General features: G+C 57.4%; 2 protein-coding genes across 2 annotated transcripts in view; one reads left to right on the top strand and one right to left on the bottom strand.

The window, feature by feature from the left end:
* Positions 1 to 551: 551 nt before the first annotated feature.
* CC1H1orf167 (chromosome C1 C1orf167 homolog) lies at positions 552 to 25,899 on the bottom strand. The gene is given in 21 exon segments (XM_053216113.1): positions 552 to 1,868; positions 1,906 to 2,267; positions 4,857 to 5,115; positions 5,681 to 5,694; positions 5,844 to 6,045; positions 7,442 to 7,740; positions 8,179 to 8,300; positions 8,705 to 8,913; positions 9,640 to 9,794; positions 9,898 to 10,084; positions 11,710 to 11,878; positions 12,445 to 12,626; positions 15,470 to 15,813; positions 15,919 to 16,171; positions 17,470 to 17,606; positions 18,245 to 18,434; positions 18,610 to 18,653; positions 18,851 to 19,163; positions 19,166 to 20,105; positions 21,061 to 21,211; positions 24,644 to 25,899. Coding segments are annotated over 20 exon segments (4,905 nt in total). The 5' UTR covers positions 21,131 to 21,211; positions 24,644 to 25,899; the 3' UTR covers positions 552 to 1,414.
* Positions 1,241 to 25,899, top strand: part of FBXO2 (F-box protein 2) — a 113,246-nt gene continuing 88,587 nt past the window's right edge. The window contains exon 1 of the mRNA XM_053207227.1: positions 1,241 to 1,249. The gene's annotated coding sequence lies outside the window, so the exon portion shown is untranslated. The remainder of the gene's footprint in view (positions 1,250 to 25,899) is intronic.

The raw sequence follows: 25,899 nt of genomic DNA, 5'->3' as shown, positions 1-25,899 counted from the left end.
AGGATTTATTTCTTCCTGGCTTATTTTTTTAGATGGGACCTTTTCCTGCCAGCTGCTCTGTCCCCTCTGCTCCCCACCCCCCCTCCCTCGCCATTCCCAAAGCTGTCTGCCTGGCCCTGCTCCCCTGGAGTCAGCCCTCAAGCCCTGCTGCTCAGGGACAGTGACCAGGGGATGCACAGAGGCTGGTCCCTGTCCCCGTCCCTGCCTGCTGGCCTTCGCTGGCTCAGCAAGGGTGGGGGTGGGTGTCCAAAGAGCAGTCTGATGGCAGAAGAGGCAGGCACAGTTGTGGGTTACCTACCCTCTTCCTTCCCAGGGTGGCTGGTTGAGGCAGAGGGGCAGCCCTTAGGAGAGGCTGAGCAAGAGAAGCAGCTAGGACCAAGGAGGGTGTTTTATTGTCCTTCAGAGCTCTGTCCCCAGGCTGTGGGATGAGTGCCTGGTGGCTTGAGCCTGCACTCCTCGGATGGGTGGGACGTGGTTCCTTCCTTACGAAGGCTGGGCACAGTTCTGTTTTTCTTTCCATGGGAACGAGTCACAGCTGCAGCTGGGCCCCTTGCCCCGCCCACGTCCACCCCAGCAGCTTCCAGCCTGCTCCCAGAGTCCCGATGCCCGCTTTGCTCAGGGGGTACCGGGCTGGTGGTGGCTCCTCTCTTCCGGCCCCTGGCTGCCAGCTGTTGGCACACTTCTCAAAGGCCTGGAGCCAGAGAGGAGAAAGGAAAGGCTATTTGGCCCCCTCCTGGGTCAGTGCTGTCTGTGCTAGGCGAATGCCTGTGCTCAGCTCCTTCTGTCCCCAGAGGGAATAGGAGATCCCTCCCTCGCCCCAGCTACTCAGCCGGCTCTGCCCCAGGCCAAATGCAGAGGCTCAGAACAGCTCTGATCTGTGATCTGGGGAGCTGTGTTCTGAGTGGGGCAGATGAGGGAGTGGGCACCCGGGGACCCATACCCAGCGTGGGCTAGCGTTGAGTGGCAGCTGTGCTGTGACTGAGCCTTGTTCCCACGCTGAGTGGCAGGGTAGGACTGGGCCGAGCACATGGCCAGCAGCCAAATGAGAATCCAAGCTGTGTTTTCTCAAAGGAACTGACTCCTCCCCGGGAAACGAAGGGACCCCCAGCTCAGAAATGTCCAGGTGTGGCCCTAGTTTGGGAAGTCCTGCCGGGGGGGGGGGTACCCCCCAGTACCTGGGAAAGGACCCAGCCGCCTTCCTGTTGCTGCAGTTGCCGAGCTACCCGCAGCCGCAGGACTCGCCGCCGCCACACGCGCCAGGCCCGCTTCAGGTGCCACTGCCTGAGCTGTGGGGACAGGTGGTGAGGCCCCAAGCTGGCCCGCCGCCCCTCTGCCACGTCTTCCCCCTACACCCCTGCAGCACAGGACAGAGGGGCCGTGATGGGGCGGGGACGGGGGTATCCCCTCAGGTGTGTTAACGCAGATCCTGTCGCCTGACCCCACGGATGCAGACCAAGATGCTTCGGGAGACTTCATTTCTAGGGGTTAGGGTTGAGGTGAGATGAGCTGAGAGATCAGCACAAGGCTGGGAAGGGGGGGGGCGGGGCTGAGCCTGCTCACCAGTGTCCGTGCCAGCTGCTCCTCTCCCTGAGCGTCCACCCAGTGCTGCCATGTTGCCGCCAGGCACCTGGCCTGCTGGGAGCCCTGGAGCCGGCGAAGCAAGGCCTCAAGGTGCCAGCACTGCAGGTATCTCCTCCTGGTGGGGTGAGGCCCTGCTGAGCACCCCGACAGCCCAGACCATCACGAGCCCTTCGTGCCCAGGTAGAAGGGCAGCGCCACGCATCCCCCAGGATCCTCCAGGAATGAGCGCCGGCCAGAAAGAACCCAGTTCCGGCCATGGCTCAGGCAAGCCCCGGGGCCCTGCCGCACGCACGCACGCACGCACGCACGCACAGCTGATCTTACCCTAGCTGCCTCTCACCGGCCACGCCTTGGCCTTTGAGGACACTGGCCTCAGAGCTGCAGTCCCCTCCTGGTTTTCCAGGCGGCGGGCCCTGGGCCTGGCTGGTACGTCCAGGCCACTGCAGCTGGACCTGGAAGGCACGGCAGAGGGAAGGCTCTCTGTCACCTGGAAAGAAGAGGTTAATAAAGAATAAGTACACAGAACGGATTTGCCACCTTGCCGGAAGCTGATTTCCAGGCCTGCGAGATGATGGACCCCAGGGGCAGGTCTCCTTACTCTGAGCCCAGGACATCTCTCTCTGCTCCTTCGGTCCACCGCGGCCGTGGTGCCGCGTTGGGCTGGGTCGCGTCCTGCAGCGGTGGGTCTGAGGGAACAGCCAGAGAGCAAAACCTGAACCCGAGGGGTTTGCACCCCCTGGCACTCAGGCGACCTGGCAGGATCCTTTCCTGTCCTGCCCCAGAAGCAGGGCCTCCCGCTCTTCAGCGGCCCTGGGGCTCCCAGGGGGAGACGGAGAAGGTGTAGCATGGCCATCGGTACACATTACAGCCTCTTCCCCGTTCTCCCCAGCGAGGCTGGAAATTCAAGCGGAGGGCAGGCCAGTAACGGCCACCACCTGGTGACAGCGTACCGGTGCCAGCACAGCCTGTGAGCAGGTTGCCCCCCTCCCCGCCCCCACTTAGGCTTTACAGAGTGAGATTACTTGTCTGAGGCCCCCTGTCTCGGGAGCAGTGTGACTCCAGAGCTTGAGCCCCAGCTTCTACTCGACTACAGGCCAGGGGCTGTCCGAAGGCCTCTGCACCATGAGGTGGCAAAAGACCTGCTCGTGTCGATGGGGGAGGGCTGCCTGGCTGCGTGTGTTCATGTGCTAGAAAGGAGAGGCCTGGAACCAAGCACCCTAGTTCTCATTTACTTTTGGTTTCCGTATGCCTGTTTCTCCACCAGCAAATGGGATCCCCGCCTGCCTTTGCCGATAAGAATGGAACGATAACGAGTTAATTTATTTATTTTAAATGTTTATTTGGAGAGAGTACGTGCACGTTCGCACGAATTAGGGAGGGGCAGAGAGCCAGGGGGAGAGAGAATCCTAAGCAGGCTCCACACACAGGGCAGAGTCCAACACAGGGCTCATCTCATGACACTGGGATCATGACCTGAGCCAAAATCAAGAGTCAGGCGCTTAACCGACTGAGCCACCCAGGCACCCCAGGATGTTAATGTATTTAAAAAAAATTTTTTTAATGTTTATTTATTTTGGAAGAGAGTGCAGGCGAGCAGGAGAGGGGCAGAGAGAGAAGGGGAGAGAGAATCCCAAGCAGGCCCCAAACTGTCAGCACAAAACCCGACGTGGGAGCCGATCCCGCAAACCTTGAGATCATGATCTGAGCCAAAACCAAGAGTCGGATGCTCAACTGACTGAGCCACCCTGGCGCCCCCAGAATGTTAACATTCTTAAGCACACTCTGAAAATAAAATTGTCTTGTGACACAGATCTAGAAATAAAATACTCTGAAACCCCAGAATCTGCTGTTACCATAGCCCTATACGTGTGAATACACGGATTCTGCAAATAACCAAGCTAGCCCCTTATTCCATTTAAAAAAACAATTTAATCTTTTTTCTTAAACTCTTTCTAGAATTTATTTTATGCTTCCTAGCATTCTGAAACAGGATTCTTGATGATTCCAATTCCTTTTTAGGAACACTAAGTGTCTCACCGGTAACTCTGGGGCTGTGTGTCCTCCAGTGACACGTCCCAAGGCTGCTATGCTGTGTTATTCCTTGTCCCCGGCTCTCACTGTGGCTTTGAATCAGTCCTGTTTGCTATCAAGCTCTTGTTGCCATTTGCTAGTGTCAGAACTGCTTTTTTTCTTTTAAAGATATTTAAAATTGAAAAAATTATTTTTTAAATGTTTTATGTTTTATTTTTGAGAGAGAGAGACAGCACAAATGTGCGACCTGGGGAGGGGCTGAGAGAGAGGGGGGGAGAGAGAGGGAAAGCAAGAATCTCAAGCAGGCTCTGTGCTGTCAGCACAGAGACAGACGAGGGGCTCAAACTCATGAACTGTGAGATCATGACCTGAGCGGAAATTAAGAGTTGGATGCTTGGGGCGCCTGGGTGGCTCAGTCGGTTAAGTGTCCAACTTCAGCTCAGGTCGCCATCTCGCGGTCCATGAGTTCGAGCCCCGCGTCGGGCTCTGGGCTGATGGCTCAGAGCCTGGAGCCTGCTTCCGATTCTGTGTCTCCCTTTCTCTCTGCTCCTGCCCCGTTCATGCTCTGTCTCTGTCTCAAAAATAAATAAAACGTTAAAAAAAAAAAAAAGAGTTGGATGCTTAACCGACTGAGCTACCCAGGTGCCCCCCAATTTTTTCTTTATTTTTAAGTAATCTCTATACCCAATGTGGGGCTCAAACCCACAACCCTGAGATCAAGAGTCATGTGCTCTACCACTGAGCCAGCCAGGTACCCACAGAACCAACTGCTTCTGGTCTGGAGAGTGACTGACTGGTGGTTTATCTTTGGGTGGAGAGGGTTATGAAAGAAACTTTTTTCCATTTATATTTCCTGATTTCCCCATAGTGACCATGCGTAATTTTTCCAATAAAGAATAAAAAGGACTTGCTAGTTGCTCCTGTTCCCCTGCACCCATCTAGATCTAGGTTGCACTGTGACATGTATGAGTTTAAGTGCCCGTCTCCCTGGTAGATGGTGCCCACAGCATTTGTCTTTGGGGCAGATCTGCACTGGGCTGGCACTGGCTGATGGGCCCAAAGATGGCAGTCTTCCAGAGCCAGGAGACTGTCCCACAACCAGATAGGGGTGTTGTCCCCAAGGTCGGTGGGCCCCCGGATAAGCATCCAGCCACGCTTGCCACCTTGGGCTGAAACAAGCTGATTCTGAGGCCACTGGCCCTCAGGTCATTTTTGGACCTCCCACCCCATCCAGGCTACCTCACCTGCTTCCACAGGGCTGGAGTGTCCATCAGTGCTAGGAGGCGCCCTCTGCTGGCCACCCCGGGCCACTGCCTGCGGTCAACCGGGCAGGCCTCCTGGGCCTCTGCCTCCTGTGGTTCCAACTGCCCACTGAGCAGCACTGCCCGCCACTGGGCCCAGCAGGTCCACAGGAGGCGTCTGGACGCAGCCTGCCGGAACTGGGTGATGGCGGCTCCCTGGACACGGCCCCTGGCTGCTGCCTGGGCCCAGGCCTCTAGGACCCTGGGAGAGAGGCAGGAGCCCATGTTTATGGTGGACTGTAGGGAGCCCTCCCCTGCCCCAGGCCAAGCCCCTGCCAGTGCTCCTCCCCTCATCCCTCTTCTGGGGAGATCCGGTTGGAACAGGCACCGAAAGCTGCAGAACATCACACGCCGGGGACAGGCGCCCCGTTGAGGGGACAGAGAGTGGGTAGTCCTGCGGCCACACTGCTCCTCCCCCTCCTTCACAAGGAAGAGCACTGTCTGTTGAGCACCTGCTGTGTTTCTGACCCCTGAACTGAGCATTTGCGTGCGGTATGTCTATAAGGCAGGCCTGTTCTCTTCCTTTGACCTTTCAAGTTAGAGACTTGCCCAAAGAGGGGTCACACTGCTGGGAAGCGCAGGTCTGGAATTGGACCCCAGCACTAGCCCCAGCGGCTGGGATCACCTCTCCCTCTGACCCCCGCCTCCGAAGCCCCGTCACCAGCCACCAAATACCTTCTACCTGTGCCCCAAACAAGCTCAAGACCTCAAAAACAAACCCAGCTGGAAGCACAGTGTGGGGCTGCCCGCGGGCCGTGGGCACCCACCTGGCGCTCAGCTTCTGGGCAGCATGGGCTCTGCTGACTCAGCGTGGGTGGGACCCATGCACCCACCGCGTCCAGCACAGAGCTGCTCTCTCTTCCGCCAGCCGGTGGGCCTTGCAGCACCGGCCCAGAGCCACTCACCTCCTCAGCTGCTGGTCTGTCAGGCCCCCCCCCCCCGTGCACGGCTTCTCCAGTGGGTCATGGGGACCCGGGCCACGTGCTGCTCTTGTGCCCAGGCTTTGGCTGCTCCGGCTTCTCGCCACATGGAAAATGTGGTCCCCAGGGCCCTTCTCAGGCTATCCCGGAAGGCTCTGGTGGCTGGGAACACCCCTGTGTCTCTCACAACTCCACACGGGGCCTGGAAATGGCTGCAAAACAGGAGCAGAGGAGGGGCCCGGCGGGCTTTCAGAGTCAGAAGTCACAATTCAAAATCACACCCGCAAATCCCCTCCACAATGTCAGAGGTAATATGTGGTTTTGCACATACAACCCTGCACCTTAAAAAAACGCACGGATCCTGGGGCACCTGGGTGGCTCAGTCGGTTAGGCGTCTGACTTCGGCTCAGGTCATGATCTCACAGTCCATGAGTTCGAGCCCTGCGTCGGGGCTCTGTGCTGACAGCTTGGAGCCTGGAGCCTGCTTTGGATTCTGTGTCTCCCTCTCTCTGACCTCCCCCACCCCCGCTCCCTTCATGGTCTGTCCCTCTCTGTCTCATAAATAAACACTAAAAAAATTAAAAATGCACGGACCCACATGTAACAGGTCAAAGTGCTGGCTTTTAAGAGCTGCTGCAGGAGCCAACTGACTCAGGGCGGCAGGGGCTCTCCGGGAGGTTGTGGGAACCCAACGGATGTGGGGTCCAGTCCCAGACAGTCCCAGTGCGATCGGGGGAGCAGCCAGGCCTGGTCTCCCTTCACAAGCCCACTCCGGGGCAGGAGGTCAGTGAGGGGAGCACAGCACCCACTCCAGAAGGGGCCAGAAAAACGGTGTCCACTGCTCAGGGGTGAAAGCCCAGGAGTCAGCCGCTCGGTGGTCTGTGGCCGGCGGCCCGTGTGCAGAAACCGTGAACGTCGGGGTATTCGTGGCTGAACAGTGGGAAGAGGCGTCATCTGCCCGCTCTGCTTTTTTTTTTTTTTAATTTTTTTTTAACGTTTTATTTATTTTTGAGATAGGGAGAGACACAGCATGAACAGGGAGGGTCAGAGAGAGGGACACACAGAATCTGAAACAGGCTCCAAGCTCTGAGCTGTCAGCACAGAGCCCGATGCGGGGCTCGAACTCACAGACTGCGAGATCATGACCTGAGCCGAAGTCGGCCGCTTAACCGACTGAGCCACCCAGGCGCCCCCCGCTCTGCTTTTAAATACGCACGAATGACGTGTAGGCGTTTTACTAGAACATGTCTGTTCAAGATTTCACTCCTTTGGCAATGGTATAGAGGAGAGCTTGCCTGTGTTTGAACAACACGTAGTATTGGAACACACGATATGGTGGGTGTTTGAGGAGCTGAATTCCCCCATCTTTACCGTGTCCTCTGAAACCAAAGGACTGACCCGGTCGGGAGTCGGAGACCTGGGGCTCATCAGGGCATCGGGTGGAGTTAAAACCTTGCCACCCCCCCCCCCCCCCCCAGCCACCACCACTCAAACAAAGCAGGTAATAGAAGGTCAGTGGTCGTGGCTCTTTGGCTCCTTCCGGGCTCTCTCCCTGCTTCTTCCAGAGAGGGTGTGACCCTCATCCCCCTACCAGCAAGGCCCACCCACCTCTGCAGTAGGGGCTGCTCTGGCGGGGCCGCTGTGCGTCTCCGATGAGCTGCTGCCCGTCGCCAGTCCCGGAACACGGACCTCCTCAGGCCCTGGAGTTGGACCTGCACCCACTGCTGGTACTTTTCGTGCAGGAGCTGCTGCCCTGTGGCCAGAGAGAGGCTGAAATGCCACTGCGTGTTCATCCCAGCCTCGCCCCTCTGGCCCCGGGTGACTGTGGGGCCCTCCTCAGCCAAATGCAGACAGAAGAGGCCCCCTAACCATCGGGGGTTATGGGGCGCCTGGGTGGCTCCGTCGGTTAAGCATCCAACTGTGGCTCAGATCATGATCTCGCGGTTCGTGGGTTCGAGCCCCACGTCGGGCTCTGTGCTGACAGCTGGGAGGCTGGAGCCTGCTTCGGATTCTGTGTCTCCCTCGCTCTCTGCCCCTCCCCTGCTCATGCTGTGTCTCTCTCTGTCTCTCAAAAATGAATAAAGGTTAAACAATAGACAGATAGATAGATAAATGCTTCGGTTACACGTGTCCAGTGATGACCAGATCAACCCAACTCGCTGTTTTTCGTTTCTTGGCAATGTTTAGGAATCAGGAGAATTCATGTTACAATCCAGACTTCCAGCTTTTCTTTGAAAGCTAGGTCTGACAACACTGGGACAGCATAACGGGGCAGCAAGTGGGCTGGAGCAGCAGCTGTCCTCAGTGAACAGGACAGGGGTTCTCCAGAACCACTGGGTCCCCACCTGCCAGCCCATCAATACGATGCATCTGTGCAGTGGGAAGCCTCGAAAGGGGCCCCCAACGATCCCCACCTCCCATGTTGGGCTCTGAGGGCACCATGACTCAGTGCTCAGACCCATGACTCCTGAAGGCCAGGTGAGGATAAGGAGGATGAGGACGGAGGCGAGGACGATGGAACATCCGCGAGGAGCTGGGTTCTGAGCCAAACACTGTGCAGGGATGATCTCCTAGTGTCCCCACAACTGCCCCCTGAGGAGGGTGCTGCTACGATTCCCATTTTCCAGCTAAGTAAGCTGAGATTCGGAGAGGTTAAGTGGCTTGTGTAAGGTCCACACAGCTGGGGAATGGAAGGGCAGTGTTCACAGTGTCCACGCCCCCAGGTTCTGCTCTGCCCCTCCCCATCCCGGGTGAGCTCTGTGGACGTCCCATCACCGGACTCTGTGCGGGAGGACACAAAATCCCGGGTCGCCCTGATGAGCCCTGGCCCTTCTCTCAGCCTCGGGGGCCCGGACCCAGGCCCTGACTCACTCTGCCAGCAGCCGTGCCAGCGGCGCAGGGCGCCCCGGACCAGTGTGCGACCCCGGGCCCGAACGCACCGCTCTGCCTGCAGCCTCTGCGCCAGCCGCCGCCGCCACAAGCCCAGCGCGGCCCTGCAGCTCTGATCCCAGGCCCAGCCAACAGCCAGCTCTCTCTGGGCCCCTTGGGCTGTGGCCCAGTGGCTCCAGCCGAGAAGGATGCTAGGAAGCGGAGAGCCCACCCTGAGGATGGGCACGGCCACCCCAGGCTCTCCCGGCCCTCCCCTCCCTCGGGAGCTTCAGGTGACTCTTCTCCCTGTTTCCATCCTGGGGGAGGGCGGGCTGCTGGGGGCCGGACCGCTCAAACGCTACTCTGAGTGTCACGGTGACAGGCGGTAGGGATAAAATGGGATCCCGGACCCCAGCGCCAAGTCCTGGGGCTCAGCCACTGGTGACAAACATTGCTATGTGCCAGGTACTGTGCTAGGGGATTACAGGCCCCTACCTTGTTGATTCCCATTGGAGTACTATTATTATCCCTGAACAAATGGAGAGACGGAGACTCAGAGGGGTTAAGCAACTTGCCCAAGATCACACAGCCAGCCAGCAAGGGGCAGAGCTGGGATTAGAACCCAGGCAGACAGACCCTTAATTAAGCATCGTGCTACGAATGAATAAATGAATGAGCCACAGCTACGAAGTCTCTGGGAGAAACGATTACCCCGTAGAGTGCCTCAGGCCCCCTTCCCTGTCAGCAGGGCAGGCCAAGAGGGCAGGAGACGTCCAGAGGATCTGAGTCTGGGGGTGTGAGATGGGAGCCCTCTAGGATGCAGACCCCAAAGGGATGCAGTGGTGAAGGGCAAGGACTGATGGGAAGGGGGCTGGGAGACAGGATGTCTATGGAGTGGTGGGCAGCATGGCTCATCCATCAAGGGGAGGGGTCCCTACCGCCTCCGAAGAGCACACCGGTGCCACCTCGCTGCCCTCTGGGACTGCTGTGCCCGCACCTGCCAGAGCAGAAGGCATCGCCTCTTCTGCTGCCGCCCAGCTGCCCACACAAAGCTCAGCCGGAGCGTCTCCAGGAGGGTGGGGGCCCTGGAAACCTAGGGAAGGAGGGATAGAGTCCTGGATCCCCGGGCCCCTGCTCCGTCCCCACCCTCTCCTCGCACCTGCCACCCTAGCCCATCCCCACCCCCGGCCCCTCACCTTCTCTAGTGAGCTTCGGGGTGTGCTGCAGCCCAGCAAGTCCTCCCCGCCCGGGATGCTGCCCAGGAGCTCCGGGGCCAAGGTGGTCCTGGCACTGTCTGATGCAGTGCCTGGACCCCAGGCCCTCAGGCACCAGCCCTTCAGGATATGCTGAATCATCTGCTGCCGCATGCCCTGGAGGAAGGAGCTACAGGAAGGGGCAGGTGAGTCCCTGGGCCCCAAGCAGGTGCTACCCCCCAGCTGGGTCCCTGCCAAAGCGCTGAGCTGGAAGGGAGCCACCGCGTGCCAAACAAAGGCTAGAGCACCACCTCTCAAGCCAGCTGCACGTGGGACTCTTGGGGAGTCCTGGGAAGTACTGAGGCCCATTGGGATCCCACCCCCAGAGTCTCTGACTTAACAACCTAGGCGCGGCCTGGGCTTCCTAATTTTCCCAAAGCTCCCAGAGTGACCCTCGTGAACCTCTCGGGCTGAGACCACTACTACACCTGCATCACCTGGCTGATCCCTGCCACACTCCTGATGGGTACGGAGCTGCGCCCCAGGCCCCAGGCCCCCAGATTCAAGAGGCCACAGGTATAACCACTTCTGCCTCTGCTCAGTTAGGAAGACAGGGAAACTGAGGCCTGGTGAAAGGTCATTTCCCCAAACTCCAAATAGCAGAAGACGTGGGTTCCATATACTCATTTTATTTTCTTTCTTTTCTACAATTATTGTAATGTTTATTTATTTTTGAGAGAGGGTGTGTGTGCACATGCGCAAGCGGGGAAGAGGCAGAGAGAGTTGGAGACAGAACCCCAAGCAAGCTCTTCGCTGTCGGCACAGAGCCCGACATGGGCCTTGAACTCAGAGAGATCTGAGCCGAAATCAAGAGTCGGACGCTTAACCAGCTGAGCCACCCAGGCACCCCCAAATACTCCTTCTAGGTCACAGGGTAGCCCCAGCTATGTTGTAGATAGATATGGACTGCTCCCGGATACCCAAAGGGTAGAGGATGGACTGGAGGAGGGAAAGCTGCCTTCTGGGAGATCACGGTGAACTGACTTTCCCGAGAGTTCTAGGGGTACATTACAAGAGACTGAGGGTCCCAGTGGACCAAGCGGGTGGGGGATAATGGATGCTAGGCATGTGGCGTTCAGTGACAGAATTCTTATCCCTACAACTGTTGGTTTACATTCCACCTGTCGTATCATCGATGCAGCTGGTCCCTCCTGACCCCCTCCACCCCCCTCACCCACCGCGACCATCCCGGGGACCCTGAATCCCGGCCGCGACGGTCTTGTGGAAATGCAACGGGGGCCTTCTTGCTCCTACTTCACAATGTGATTTAGAGCAAGCTGTTCGACCCGCGGAGCCTCAGTTTCTCTAGCTGTATAATGAGGCAGATAGGGGCACTTACTCCCTTACAGGATTTTTCCCATGCCTCTGACGTGTCAGACACTTGCCAGGCACTGGGGGACAGAGGTGAGACACACACGGTTCCTGCCACCCGGGGGGGGGGGCTCCCACCCGGCCGGGAGACGAGCAAGAAACCGACCTCCCTCATCAGGGTTCCAGCCCCTCGGGGAGAAGTCTGTGTTTGTGTCCCCTGCTACCCCGTGGCTCCTGCAGCTCTCTGCTCCATCACGGCCTCCAGGTCCCTGGGCCACCTCCCCCCAGTCCCACACCTGCTGGGAACCACAGTGTGCCACGGGGAAGAGCGGGGTCTGGCCTGTTCCCTATGGGGCACTCCTGCCAGTGCTGGGCACTGCTCACGTGCCCACCCTGTACACATCCCCAGGCCCAGCCCCGGGCCATAGGCTCACGGACACCTACTCAGCCTTCCGACGCTGGGAGAGCCGCGTCCTCCAGAGCAGCAGCGCCCGGCGGAGGGCCAGTCTCCGGCAGGCTTCCCGCAGGGAGCTGCCACCTTGCACCTGGGCCATCGTCCCCAGGCCTTGGGCTGTGGCCACGCCAGGGGCTGAGCTGCAGAGGGCCACGTTCCCTGAGAAGCAGTCGAGGGATGAATCAGTCCCGTCCCCAGTGACCTCCTTCCACCCAAATCTGTTGGTGGAACCCACGACAGTCACAGAGGCTGTCACAGAGGCTGCTGCCTCACCTCCCCACACCCCTCCTGAGGACCCTTCCCCTCCCAGGCACTGCCTCCTCCCACTGCCTCCAAATCCTCCCCTCAGAGGCCCCATCTTTCCCTTTCAGATTTTGGGGTGGGGGACAAGGTCTGTGTGTCCCCCAGACCAGGAGCTTCCTGAGAGCAGGGACCACATCCCTCTCTGGTAGAAGACAGAACAAAGTCCCTTGTCCAGAGAAGCTCATGACTGGGGGTGAGAATGGGGCCCAGCCAAAGCCTGCCCACTCCGGGGACCCCGCCTGGACCCTCCCGCGCCCGTCAGACTGCACCCCCACCCCCCCCCGAAAGCTCCCTGCGTCACCATCCCCCATCCCAAGAAGCCATCGGTTCAACTGGGGCCCATCACAGACGGAGCTTAGGTGACGCTGTTTGCTGGGGTGGGAGGGAAAGGGAGCCCCTCCGCCCGCCACTCGCTTGCTCACCTGCCTTCTGCCGGCAGAGGGACAGCTGGGTCACCTTCGCTCCATCTGAGGCCTGGAGCTGCTTCATTCGCACCCACTGCTGCAGACATATCCTCAGGGTCCTGGCCCGGCGGTGAGCCAGGCGGTCCCGGTCCCGGTACCGGGCCCCTCTTTGCACAAACTGCTGCCAGGCCCCAAAGCACCTGGGGAGCCGAGAGAAGGTGCTGGTGCTAAGAGTGATGATTGCAGCAACAGCTGCCTGCCCCACACCGCATCACCTCTCAGAGCCTCAGGCTTCCCGTACGTAAAATGGGGCAGCTGTAAGGACTTACTGCGCCACCTGCTCAGGCCGCCACACCCGGGCCTCTGGGTGCCCGGATGGCCTCAGCAGCCTCCTGCCCGGCCCCCTGCGACGGCTCTCCAGACAGCCGCTGCTCAGTTGCCAGAGTGATCTTTCTCAAATCTCAAACGCGGTCAATCTCGCTCCCCTGCTGAAATCGTCCGGTGACTGCCCCCTCGCTCTTAGGACAAAATGTCAGCTACTCTGCACGGCCCACAAGGCCGCGCAAGGTCTGGCCCCGGCACGGCCCCCACCCTGGACCACGGGGCTCCAACGTGACTGGTGTCCTTTGCGCTTCTCGTGCTCCTCCGTCACGGGCCTTTGCCTCGCCTGGCGCTCTCCTGCCGGCTCTCCCTCAACTAACCGGCCAAGCACCCAGCCTCACGTCTCCCTGAACCCCAGTCTAGCTCAGCAACCTTCACTCAAAGGTCTCATGGAAAACTGCACTTAGCGGCGTGTGTGGGGGGCGAGGGGGGATGCCTGGGTGGCTCAGTCGGTTAAGCATCCAACTCTTTTTTTTTTTTAATGTTTATTTTTGAGAGACAGAGCACGAGTGAGGAAGAAGCAGAGAGAGAGGGAGACACAGACTCCAAAGCAGGCTCCAGGCTCTGAGCTGTCAGCACAGAGCCGGATGCGGGGCTCGAACTCACCAACCGGGAGATCGTGCCCTGAGCCAAAGTCGGCCGCTTAACTAGCTGAGCGCCCCAGCATCTGACTCTGGATTTTGGCTCAGGTCACGACCTTGCAGGTCGTGGGTTCAAGCCCCACATTGGGCTCTGCACTAACTGTGGGACCTGCTTGGGAGTCTTGCTCTGTCTCTCTCTGCTCCTTGAGCTCTCTCTCAACAAACAAACAAACAAACTTAAAAATATATATATGAAAAATGAAAACCACACCGGGGGGACATGCAGTCAGCAGGACGCAGACATCGACGGGTTAACTCTATTGGACCAGCGGCCTGGTTTCCTCAACAGATAAACTGCAGAGAAAAAAAACTAGAGGGGACCCCATAATGAGGGGCGCCTGGGTGGCTCAGTCAGTTAAGCATCTGACTCTGGATTTCGGCTGAGGTCATGACTGCAGGGTCGTGGGAGAGAGCCCGGAGTCAAGCTCCATGATAAGTGTGGAGCCTGCTAAAGATTCCAGCCAACTTTAACATGTTGCCTTTCTTTCTTTATTTTTTGAAGGCAATAGATCATATCTTAGGTGAATCTAATGAACATTGCAAATTCTAACACCTGCTTTATGTTATTTTTAACGTTTATTTATTTAGTTTGAGAGAGAGAAAAAAGCACGAGTTGGGAACGGGCAGAGAGAGAGCGAGAGAGAGAGTGAGAGAATCCGAAACAGGCTGTCCCTGTCAGCTTGGAATCCAACCCAGGGCTCGAACCCACAAACGGTGAGATCATGACCTGAGCCGAAGTTGGAAGCTTAACCAACTGAGCCACCCAGGGCCCCCTGCCCCCAACATCTATTTTAACTTCTTCAAGTACTCCAAAGAGAAAATATTAAATTTAATGTTTCAACAACTAGTATTTTCTATAAGTAGTCTGTGGGCTGTCAGAAAAAAAGTCCCCATTAATCAAGCACTATTTGGGTACAATAGAAAGAAAAGAAACTGATTCTTTAAAAACACAGTTTGAATGAATGTCGGCCTCTTCTGGGTTGTCATTTAGGAAGCTGGACACATATTCTGGTGAGTGACCACCCCTCAAAATATTTTGTATTTCTTATTTTGGTATCGTTTTCAAAGACTGTAACATGTGGACTTTATTTAGATCCCAGTTCAAACAAACTATAAGAGAATGCATACCTATAAAAAACAATTGAACATTTGAATGCTGACCAGATATTCTCTGGTGTTAAGGAATGACTGTCCATTTTTCGGGGTGATCGTGGCATTGTGGTTATGTCATTGAAAAGAGTCCCCATCTTTTAGAGATGCTACAGAAGTACTTACGGATGAGACGCCATGATGTGGGGGAGCTGCTTTAAAATAACGTAGGGGGAAACAGTTGGGGTACAGATGAAATGAATTTTTTAGGGGGTGATTTTCTTGAAGCTGGGTGATGGGGACCCTGGGGTTTAGTATCTATTCTAATTTTTAAATTTTATTTAAAAAATTATTTTTTTATTTTTGAGACAGAGAGAGACAGAGCATGAGCAGGGAAGGGGCAGAGAGAGAGGGAGACACAGGATCCGAAGCAGGCTCCAGGCTCTGAGCTGTCAGCACAGAGTCCAACGCGGGGGCTCGAACTCACAAGTCACGAGATCATGGCCTTGAGCCAAAGTCAGACACTCAACCAACCGAGCCACCCAGACACCCTCTCTCTCTACTTTTGTATAAGATGTAAATGTCCCATAATAAAAGGTTAACCAGAGAAAACCCCTCTTACAGATCTGTGTTCCTTCCTTTCACAACACTGAACTCAGCGGGACTGGAGCACACCCTCTGTGACTGCCATGGTTCCACCAGGATGGCGGGGGGCAAGACCACCACTGAGCTTTGCTTTGGACCAAATCCCAGAGTTCCGGGGAGGTGCCTTCGGCTCTCAGCAAACTGCAGCTGTTTTCATTTCTTATTTTTATCACTGTTTCTGGATACCAGGAGTCAAGAACAGACTCAAAGGGTACCTCCCAGCTGTGTCCCAGCCTCTGCCTCCAGGAGAGGGGTCCCCACTCCACATTTCTTCTCCTTCTCCCTACCTGCCGAGCCAGGCTCTCTGCTGCTGGGTGTCCAGAGAGGCCATCTTGGGTGCGTCTGCAGCATGAGAGCACCAGGCCTGGGGGGGTCTCCCCTTCCTCTGAGTCCTCAGCGTGGCCCGGGAGGCCTCTCCCTGGACCCTCCTCTCCTGCCTGGCCCATTCCTTCCATAAAAGGAAGGCTGGAAAGCGAGGAGAGAGAGCAAGAAGAGAGAGTGAGTGAGTGGGGAGGCTCAGGGACAGGAGGCGGCCATGTTGCTCCCCATCTCTGGACCTTAGTTTCCCTGTGAGTGAGGGATGTCTGAGGGACTTTCTGGTTCTACCATGCAAGCCTGGGCTGGACCCGAACTAGCATCGGTGGCACCAATGCAGGACGTGCGCCTCTCATACTGCGTGTCTTCCAGCTGGCCACTTAACTTCTCTGTGCCTCAGTTCCCCATCCGTAAACTAGGCACAGTGCCTCGCCCGGGTCCCCCAAGGCTCACATGAGATCATGTCCAAAAAGCCGTCTGAGTAGATGCTCAGCAAACCTTTGCTCAGGACCCCCTGCCCTGCCCAGTGTGGGGGCTCAGCTCCCTCTCCCCTGCTTCCCCCGCAGGCCCATGGCTCACCAGCCAGTTGCTGCAAGGCCTGAAGCATCTGTACTTCTCCATCGCCTCCATCTGGTCTCTGCCAGGCTCCCGCCTCCTCCCTCTGACTCCCTGGACTGAGAGTAAAGTTGCCCAGAGGGAAACCGATGCCCAGGCATCAGAGGGAGAGCGCACAGTCTCAACCCGGCCACCCTGAGGATGCGCTGAGCTGGCCCTCCCCCACCCCCTTCTCATTTCACCCCGATTATCTAAGCAGTCTGCAGGGAGGTTCTGTTTCTGCTCCCTTCTCTTCAGTGCTATGTGGGCTCTTGCAGCAAACGTGTGTTAAAATAAATGTTATCAGTGGGGCGCCTGGGTGGCTTGGTTGGGGGGTTCGAGCCCCGCATCGGGCTCTGTGCTGATGGCTCGGAGCCTGGAGCCTGCTTCGGATCCTGTGTCTCCCTCTCTCTCTCTCTGCCCCTCCCCTGTTCACACTCTGTCTCTCTCTCTTAAAAATAAACATTAAATAAATAAAATAAAACAAATGTTATTGGAATAATGATGTCAAGCACATCTAGTTAAGTTGCAAACGAGAAAAAAAAAAAAAAAAAACCAGTACACCCCTATGGTGGAAGATTGAGGGAAGAGAGAAGGAAAGAGTCAACTTGAATTCCACCGCTCCAGAGATAAGCACGACCTGCTTATCTTAGCATGTTTTGGGGGGGGGGGTGTGAAATATTTACTTATGTTCATTTTTAACAGCAGTAAAATACACCAAACATAAAACTTAACCACCTTAACCATCTCTGAGTGAGCAGTTCCATAGTGCTAACTCATTGAGCAACAGATTTTTCCTTCTGTACTGTTTCACGTGCAGAAAACATATCTTACACACTATTTTCATTCTCCCCCCCGCCCCATTTAACGTCATCATAACCATTTTTCCTTGTCAGCAAAAATTCCATGCAAATACCCGTGAAACTACTTCTAGGAGGGGGGTTACATGGGGAGAGGGATGAAACTTTCAACCATTTGGAATGTTCTTCAAAGCAAGCACGCATGACTGTTATAATTAGAAATAACACCAATAAAAGACACTAGATACGAAAAATTTACCAAAAAAGAACGGGGAGAAAATTTTAAAGTCTTGACAAACGTCACACGGAACGGTCGCCAAATGCTCATCACGTTGTTAAACCGTAATTTTCTCAATCGCTGTCGGGCATTCAGGCTGTTTTGAGGTTTTTACTAGTCTAAATAATGCTGCAGTGGACATACTTGAGCAGAGATCTTTGTCCACATCTGCTGGTGTCATCCTCATTCTCTTGTGGGGGAGTCGAGAAGGGGACACTGAGGCAGGAAGCGGGGGGAGGGAAGGCCACCAGCACCGCCCAGGCCACACTGACCAACTGACCACTGGGGTGTCCCAGACTACCTGCTTCTCCAGGCAGGGTCTGCCCCTGGCTCCCTTCCTGAGGGGCTCTGGCCTTGGCCCGTCCCAGACGGTGGGGGTCCCGGCCCAGCCTGGACGCGGGGCTGCCCTTGCTTCTGCTGCAGAGGCTGGTTTCTCCCCTGGGGCAAGAGAGAAGGGAAAGAAGGATGTGGGCCATAGCCTCAAATGTGCCCCAATGGTGGACAGGAGTGGGACATTTCTGTGAGACTCCAAAGTCTCCGGTCTTAACCTATAGACTACCTTGGGAATTAATGAACGCATGGAGAAATGCAGCGCTTTCCTTGGGGGGCAAAACCTGGAGCTGGGCCCTCCCAGAGCACTCCTTTCCCAAGGAGGGAAGACCACAGACGTGCCCTCCCAGTCCTGGCTGGCTAACGGTTAGAAAAACATAGCAGCTACTCATCTGGCAGAGTGCTTGCTATGTGCTAAGTAGGGTCCTAAGTCCTTTGTATTTATTAGTTTAACCTCACAACAATCCCGAGAGGTATGTACTACTATTGTTATCCCGTTTCGGAGCTAAAGACACAAAGGCACAGAGAGGTTAAGTAACCTGCCCAAAGCCACGCAGCAAAAAATTTGTGGAAAAAAGAAAGTAGCGGAGGCTGGATTTGAACTCGGGCAGAGCTGGGTCACGTGTCTGGGCGGGCCACCATCCGCTGTACTGCTGATCACTCAGGAGGTATAAAACAGGTGGCCTCCTCCCCAGACATACCAGCCTCTCGTCACCTCCCCACGGCCCAACCTGGAGGCCCCGGACCTTTCGGAAGCTCTGGGCCAGCAGGGCCTGAGTGTGTCGCTTCCATGCCACCTCCAGCTGGGCCTCCCGGAGCCGCAGTGCCCACCAAAGCGCCCGCAGGCCCCTGCGCAACAGCCGCCGGCGGCCCAGGGCCACCGCCGCAGCCATGGCCCGCCGCTTCCGCACCCGATGCCACCAGGCTCTGAAACATCTGAAACACCCCCCAGCAGGGACAGGGTGAAGGAAGTCCCCTCCCCCCTTAAGTCCTGTGTGGATCTGCCCCCGCCCAGGGCCTGCCCTCCACCAGGTGCTCGTCTCCACTGGCCCAGGCAACTTGGAGAGCAGCTGTCCACCCCCCTCCGCACCCCCACAGCCCATGGCCTCACCGGGCCGTCCCGGACTCCAGGCTCCCAACGTTTCGGGCTTTGTTCTTGGAAAGCAAAAGAACAGGACGAGGTTCTCAGGCTGAAGAGCAAGCAGGGCGGGACACCAAGCCTGCCTGTCGCCGGCCTCCCTTCCTGGGGGCGGGGAGCGTAACAGGGGAGCCGCGGCCAGCTGGCAGAGGGAATTCCTGGGAGCACTCCTGAGGTCCCCCGGCTCCCCCGCCCGGCCTCCTCTGGCCTCTACCTGCAGGGCGCTCCTTGCTGGGGCTGCATCTGGTGGGCAGGAAGCTGTCCTCTCCTCCTCCTTGCCGACCAGCTCCTGCAGGGCCACCTCCCTTCCTTCCTGCCCAGGTGGGCCGCCCCGGGCAGCACTGGAGCAAGCTGCAGAGCAGGGTCTGGCTTCCCTGTTACCCACCCCTGGAGGGAGCCGGGGGTCCCTCTTCGGCCTGCTGCCATATGTAGGCCCCGGGGAGAAGTTCTCTCCTTGCCTCGCGGGGTTGGCCAGAAGGGCCCCCTGCTTAGGGTCGAGGAAATCCCCTGTCGGCTTCCTCAGCGTGGCCTCCGGTGACGCAGGCTTACTGCTTGCCCGACCGTCCCGTCAGAGAGGCCAGCCTGGGCCCCCTGTGTCCCTGGGAAATCCGCAGTTTCCCTGAGGCCTCGCACGGGTTTCTCCCTCCCCTCCCAGGAAGCAAGAACAGGCTGGCCGGGCTGGCGGTGGGCAGGGAGGGCCCAGCCACTGCTGGTCCAGGGGTCCCGGTGAGCAGGGCCTGGGGGTTCCTGGGAGGCTCGGCATCCAAGACGGGCTACCTCGTGCTCCAGGTGTCGCACAGAGGCCAGCAGCTGGTGGATGGCAGTCTGGGATGGGGCCCGAGCCTGGCTTTGGACTGGGACAGTCAGGTCCTCCAGGGTGAGGGGCTCCCCCATGAGCCTAGGGGGCCAGTTCCCCAGGACACACCAGGGTCCGGAGCCTGGAAGTGTGTGCCCACTGAGAGAGGTGAAGCCTGCAGCAGGCTGGACGTCTGGGCAGGGGATGTCTGTGCCCAGCCACCGGGACTGTCTCAGGCTGGAGGGTGGGTTAGCCAGTGACGCTCGGGATAGAGGGCTTCCCTGGGGTATCGGGTGGGGCCAGAAGCTGCCCTGAAGCTCTGACCGGAGGCGGGGGCTGAGGTGACTCCTGCCTTCGGCCAAGCTGGTCCCCCTTATGTTCAGGTTACTCTGCTGGACGACAAGCTCTCGGGCTCTCCCCTGGGGCCTGCCGGCCGGGGTCTGCAGGTTGCTCTGCTGTTGCAAGCCTGAGTTCACCAGCCGGCCAGTTGCGTCCTTCAGGACGAGGCTTGCGCCGGCCAGGTTGGTCTGGACCCGGCAGGGCTCCTGGAGCCGCTCTGCCCCCGGGGAGCGTATGGTGGCAGGCCCTTCCCTCTCAGCTGGGCACTCGCGCACCCACCGGCCATGTCCGCTGCCCCGGCCGACACCTCTGCTCTTCGGAAATCTCCGTCGCTCTTAAGAGAGGACAGAGTCGTGAGCCGAGGGCGGACGCGGCAGTCAGTGCTCGGGTGGGTTGGGGGGAGCGGGTCAGAGACAGGTTGCCAGGCAGGAGGGGGACAGGACTGAGGGGTGGTCTGACTCGGTGCCTGGCTGCAGGGAGCAGGGCTGGGGTGCAAGGGGGGAGGAGGGCAGAGGGAAGCAGGGGGACAGTAAAGAGGCTGTTGAGGGCATCCTAGGTGAGAGAGGGCAGGGCTAGGATCAGGGATGGGGGAGAGAAGGACGCAGAAGCGGATCTGCCGTGGAGGCTCGGGGCTGGGGGGCTGGGGGCCGTGAAGGAAAGAGAAGAATCCAGGATGACCGATTCCTGGCTTGGGCAGGGGTGATGGGGAAGCAGCGCTGGGGGGTCAGGGCCAAGACCCACACAGCAAACAGCTGCAGGAGAGCTGCTCTGGGTGACTCAGGGTGGGGCTTAGTCTCCCCAGCTCGGGGGGCCATTCGTCAGCCGGAGACCAGGAAACGCCTGGGGATCTAGCAGCTATACTGGGCCATAGGAGGTGTGCGTTTGAAGACAGGAACTAAAGCCCGGAGAGGTTTGGCAACTTGCCCCACAGTCACGCAGCTAGGACTTGGAGAAACTGGCACGTGCATCAGAATCTGAATTTGTCTGGGGGCGGCTTCCAGCCTTGGCTCTGTAGCCAAGTGCCTTAGCAGGGGGCGGCGGGGGCGGGGTGGGGGTGGGGGAGCCAGGCCCACTCCTAGTCCTCCTCTTCCTGGCCTCACTTCCTGACATCCTGACTCTCCCTCCGTCCCAGGCTAGGAAGACTTCGTCCCGGCCCAGCTGGCCCTGTACGGTCAACCTCTGGAATTAGCGAGGCCCTGGGCTGGCCTGGCGGAAAAGAAGCTCTGGGCCAATAGCGAGAGGGGACCCTGTTCCTGCCACATCCAACCCAGACCCATCAAGCCTCTTGCCTGGCCTCAGGGGCGTCGCAGGCCTGGGGGGCACGTTCTCCTTGCGGCTGGCGTCGTGTCTCAGCTCCATGGATTCGAGGGCAAAGCCAAGGCGGAGGCGTCCTTGGTCCACACTAAGGCCAGCGGTCTGGCCTGTTTGATCGGATAGGTCCTGAAGGGCAAGGACAGGATGCCCAGCTCCCACCGGGCCACACCCCAGCCCTGGTCCACACCACACCCTTCGTCAGCACCTCTGCTTGCCCTGGGGCCCAGCCCCAGCTGTCCTGGTCAGGCCCCCATACCTCCACCTTCTCTTGATGATTTTCAAATGTCCTCCAGTGCCCCCTCCTTCTAACACTGACCCCAGACCTCTCTGTGGCCCCTGCTTCCCAGACAGCCCTCCTGGCGGGGGCTGGGGGGCTCTCTCAGACCACTTCCTTCCTTCTCCCCACCGACCCCAGAACACTGCAGCCCAAAGCTGAATGGAACTGAAAACAGTCCAGGCCCCGTCCCCTCGTTCCTTGAAGGTTTCAGCTCTGGCTCACTGTGGCAGTCACCAACACACGCCTCAGTCCTTGGCGATCTCACCGTCCACATGGCTGATGCCTCTCACTCCTGGCCTGCGGAGTCCTTGACCTCTTCCTTTCCTGCCATCTTGCCCTTTGTCCCACCTCAGCCATCCACTCCCATGGTGCCCCCAGGCTCTAGCATCCTAAATAACTGTACCTGCTCCAGTTCTGGAGCCCACGCCCACCTTCTAGTGCCCCATGCCGGTGGTCTTTCCCCCATCAGGCCCCATCCTCTGGCCCCACCACCTCTGACTGTCCCTTGCTGCTTGCTGTCTCTCCCTTCCCTCCACGTAAAAACACCCATTCGCACACCTCGCCCCTGGACCGCACCCCTCCTCCCTCTGCACAACACTGATGACTGGTTTTCACCCTACTGCTGCACCGACAGCCTCGCTCCAAATGACTGCCTTTGATCCCACGTAGGTGCAAAGGCTGCTGGAGAATGAGACTAGTTCCCTCCCCCCTCCCTCCTAGATGCCAATTCACACTTTCCCCTCTGTCCTCAAACCCCTGCCACCTCTTCTCCCCTCCCCTCTCCCCCCAGCAGGCCTTACTTTCTGTTGCACTCACAAAATAGGGCAACAGAAGAGAAATGCCTCTGTGTTCCTTCCTGGCCAGCTCCCAGGACACAGCCTCCCCCCACCTGCCCTCCCCCCAACTCCCCGCTCCATCCTGTGCGGTCCTGTTCCCAGGCTGACCTTCCCCTGCACTCTGGGGGCCATCCCATCTCAGCTCCCCAAGGAAAGCACCCAGAGCCACCACTGGCCTCTGAGGTGCCATTCTGGGCATCAAGACAGGCACCCATGACCCCCACAGCCCCACGGCAGACTCGGGCCTGAACCTGGACACAGAGCTTGGGGGGTGGGACACAGGCTACGGTGGGTCAGGGCCATGTCCTTGCTTCCAGAAACCACTCCCCCATCAGTACTTCCCCCTTTTTTACAAGGTCATTCCCATGAGCACTTAAGCAGGCGGTTATTTCTTCCTACTTCATAAAACAGAAAGCAGGGGCGCCTGGGTGGCTTAGTCGGGTAAGCATCCAACTTCGGCTCAGGTCACGATCTCATGGTCCATGAGTTCGAGCCCCGCATCAGGCTCTGTGCTGACAGCTCGGAGCCTGGAGCCTGCTTCAGATACTCTGTCCCCCTCTCTCTGTGCCCCTTCCCCACTCGCGCTCTGCCTCTCTCTCAAAATGAAATAAATGTTAAAAAACAAAATTAAAAAAAATTAAAAACAGAAAGCAAACCCCCCACTCCCACCCCCACCCTTCTTGAGCCTCAGGTCCCAGGTCATCTCTCCCAAGTCCCCCTATTTCTCTCCCATCTCCAACTGCTGGCCTCGCTGCAATCGGCACCCCACCCCCACCTGCCCGAGGCTGCTTTCCTCCAGGTGATCCCTGAGACATCACACCCCTGGCCGGCCCTGGGTTCTCTTAAGGCAGCAGCAACAGCAGGACAGTGGTCACTCACTCATCTTCCTGGGACCCCTTGCTTCCCTGACTCCAGGATGCTCCCCCCTGGGTATCAAACCAAACGCAAAGGGAGTCACTTATATCAAGAACAGGATGGAGACAGGTCAACGCAGGTGCATAAAGGACACTTAACCTAACCTTACAGGAACTCACAGCTCTTCTCAGAAATCAGCAGAGGTCACCAGCCAATCCCCCAACCACCAAGTCTGTTCATGCCTGTTCAAGTCTCTCTGGACGTCCTTGTCCCCCTGACTTAGCCACCCTGATCCAAATAAAAATGACCACTAGACACCCAACCAGCTCTAAAAGCCAGATCACTGCTGTATTTATCCCATAAAAACCCTTTACGAGCAATCGGAGCTCCTTGCTTCCTGAGCCCTGAGTTTCCTGCCTTGCAGGTTGAGAGCCTTCCAATTACTCAGGCTTCCTGCTTTTACTCAATATGCTGAGTTTGGCCTTTGACTGGGTTTCCTTTCCTCCCTCCTGCCTGCCAGCTCCTTCCCAGTCACCTCTGCTGGTTCCTCCTTTGCTGAGCTCTTGCCTTCAAGGCCCCACAGCAGGGTGCCTGTTACGTAAGTAAAGTTGTCTTGGAACACAGCCACATCTAGTGGTTTAATGGCTTGTCTCTGGCTGCTTTCTTGATACAATGGCAGAGTAGTTGCAACAGAGACCTTATGGGCCTCAAAGCCTAAAGCATTTACTCTTAGGCCTTTACAAAAGTTTTCTGATCCCTGTCCTGCATCATCTGGCCCTCAGTTACCTTATCGACCTCACCCCTAGACCCCCTTGCTCTCTCTGCAACAAACACACCAGCCTCCTTGCTGTCCTTCAAAAATGCTGTGCATGTTGCCGCCCCAGGGCCTTTGCACTTGCTGTCCCCGCTGCCTAGAACTGTCTCTCCCTCTCTCCTTCAAGGCCTGCCTCAAACGCAGCAGTGAGCCCTTCCATGACTGTTCTCCCAGACTTTAGCACCCTCTCCACTCTGTCCTCTCTTTACCCTTCGTGGTTTTTCTCCATGACTTGCCACCACCTAACAGACTAAAGAAAGTATTGTTTGCTCCTATCCCTCCAGGGGTCTATGAGCCACTGTTATTTTTTTTTTCCCCTGCAGTATTTGCAGCACACGCAATAGTGCTGGGCACATAACAGGGGCTTCTACACCGTGTAAAACGAGCGACTGACCGTGGTAAACATCATGCAGCTTTAGGAGACACCCTGTCATTTAACCCTAAGAACTAGAGATGAGGAAACTGGAACTTAAAGGGGCTCCGTGCCCGGCCCAAAGCCCATAGCTGGTCAGTGTCTGCAGAGGGGCCACGGATGGAGGAGGGGCTAATTCCAGGCGCATGCTCATAACCAAGACCACCTGCCCCCCACCTCTCTCCAAAGGAGATCTCAAACAGCTCAACCCACACTATCCCTACCTTTAGTGTCCCTGCCCCGTGGCTGGGTTCATCTGTTCATCTGCGTGCTCCTCACTCCCACCCTCTGCTCCCTGGCTACCCACCCCCATCCCTGTCCAGTTAGGGACATCAGAGCCTCCCTCCTCTTCCCCCCAAAGAACCGGTGGTCAGTGCTCCTGGCCTCTGGGACCCGTCCTCCGGGCGTCTGTCTTCCTCAGGTCCTCTGCCTGGTCCGGTTTGAACCTGGAGGGGACCTCCCGCGAGGGCTAACGACCTAGGCGGGTAGGGTGCGGGGGCGTCAGAGAACTCGCGGAGCCCGGGGCGCGCATGGGCGGTTCCACGAGTCGCGAGCGTGGCCGCAGGTTCCCACGGCGTGGGCTACAGGGCACGAGCGGAGCGCGTGCTCCTCCGCCAGAGTCTCGGCTCCGCCCCTCATCCGGGGACTGAGATCCAGCCTCGTGGCTTCGTGCACGTGGCTGGCGTGCGGAAGACGGGCCAAGCTGGCCGTGGCCGTGTACCGCTGAACCCGTCGGAGTGCACCCTCCCCACTCCTCCAGTGCCTCGTGACGCCCGGTCCCACTGCCCTCTAGGCATTTTCCACCTGCGACCTTTGCCCATGCTGTTCCCTGGGAGTCCTGCCTTGCCTTTCCACCCTCAGTCCAGATTTCATGCTTTCTCCTCCCCGAGATGGGAGGGCAAAGAGCCCTCGGCCTTCGGGCAGGTGACCGGTGACTTACCTGGGTGCTGCAGTTGTGTGCCTGAGGCAAGTCCTTCGATTCTCTGACCCTCAAGCTTCCCATCTGCAAAAAGGGTGTGGTAACACCTCCTCTACTATCTCACAGGTTTGACGTGAGAACTTAATAAATAAATGCCAAAGAGCTTCTTAAAGTCTAAAGCAATTCTTAAAGGAGGGGGTATTTATTACTTCCTGAGTCGGTGTATCCGACATTTCCTCCTAAACCTGGTGGATGGAATGTTTGTTATTTAGATCTTGGTGTTCTTTGATCTCAAGTAGTACTTTATGCCTTAAAGGCAAGTTGGTCTGAAACTAATTTAGTAAAGTTTTTTTTTTTTAATTATTTTTTAATGTGTATTTATTTTGGGGGGAGAGAGAGACAGAGTGTGAACAGGGGAGGGGCAGAGAGTGAGGGAGACACAGAATCCGAAGCAGGCCCCGGGCTTAGCACAGAGCTTGAGGCTCCGCCCAGAGCCGGACACTTGGGACACAAACCCTCCAACTGAGAGATCATGACCCAAGCCGAAGTCTGACGCTTAACCAACTGAGCCCCCAGATGTCCCTAAAGTTTTTTTGTTGTTTTTTTTTAAGATTTATTTTTAAGTAATCTCCGCACCCATCGTGGGGCTTGAACTCACAACCCTGAGATCAAGAGTCCTGTGCTCCACAGACTGAGCCAGC

Source organism: Acinonyx jubatus, chromosome C1 (genome assembly GCF_027475565.1).
Source record: "Acinonyx jubatus isolate Ajub_Pintada_27869175 chromosome C1, VMU_Ajub_asm_v1.0, whole genome shotgun sequence".
NCBI lineage: Eukaryota > Metazoa > Chordata > Mammalia > Carnivora > Felidae > Acinonyx > Acinonyx jubatus.
This window is presented reverse-complemented; position numbering and strand designations above follow the sequence as displayed.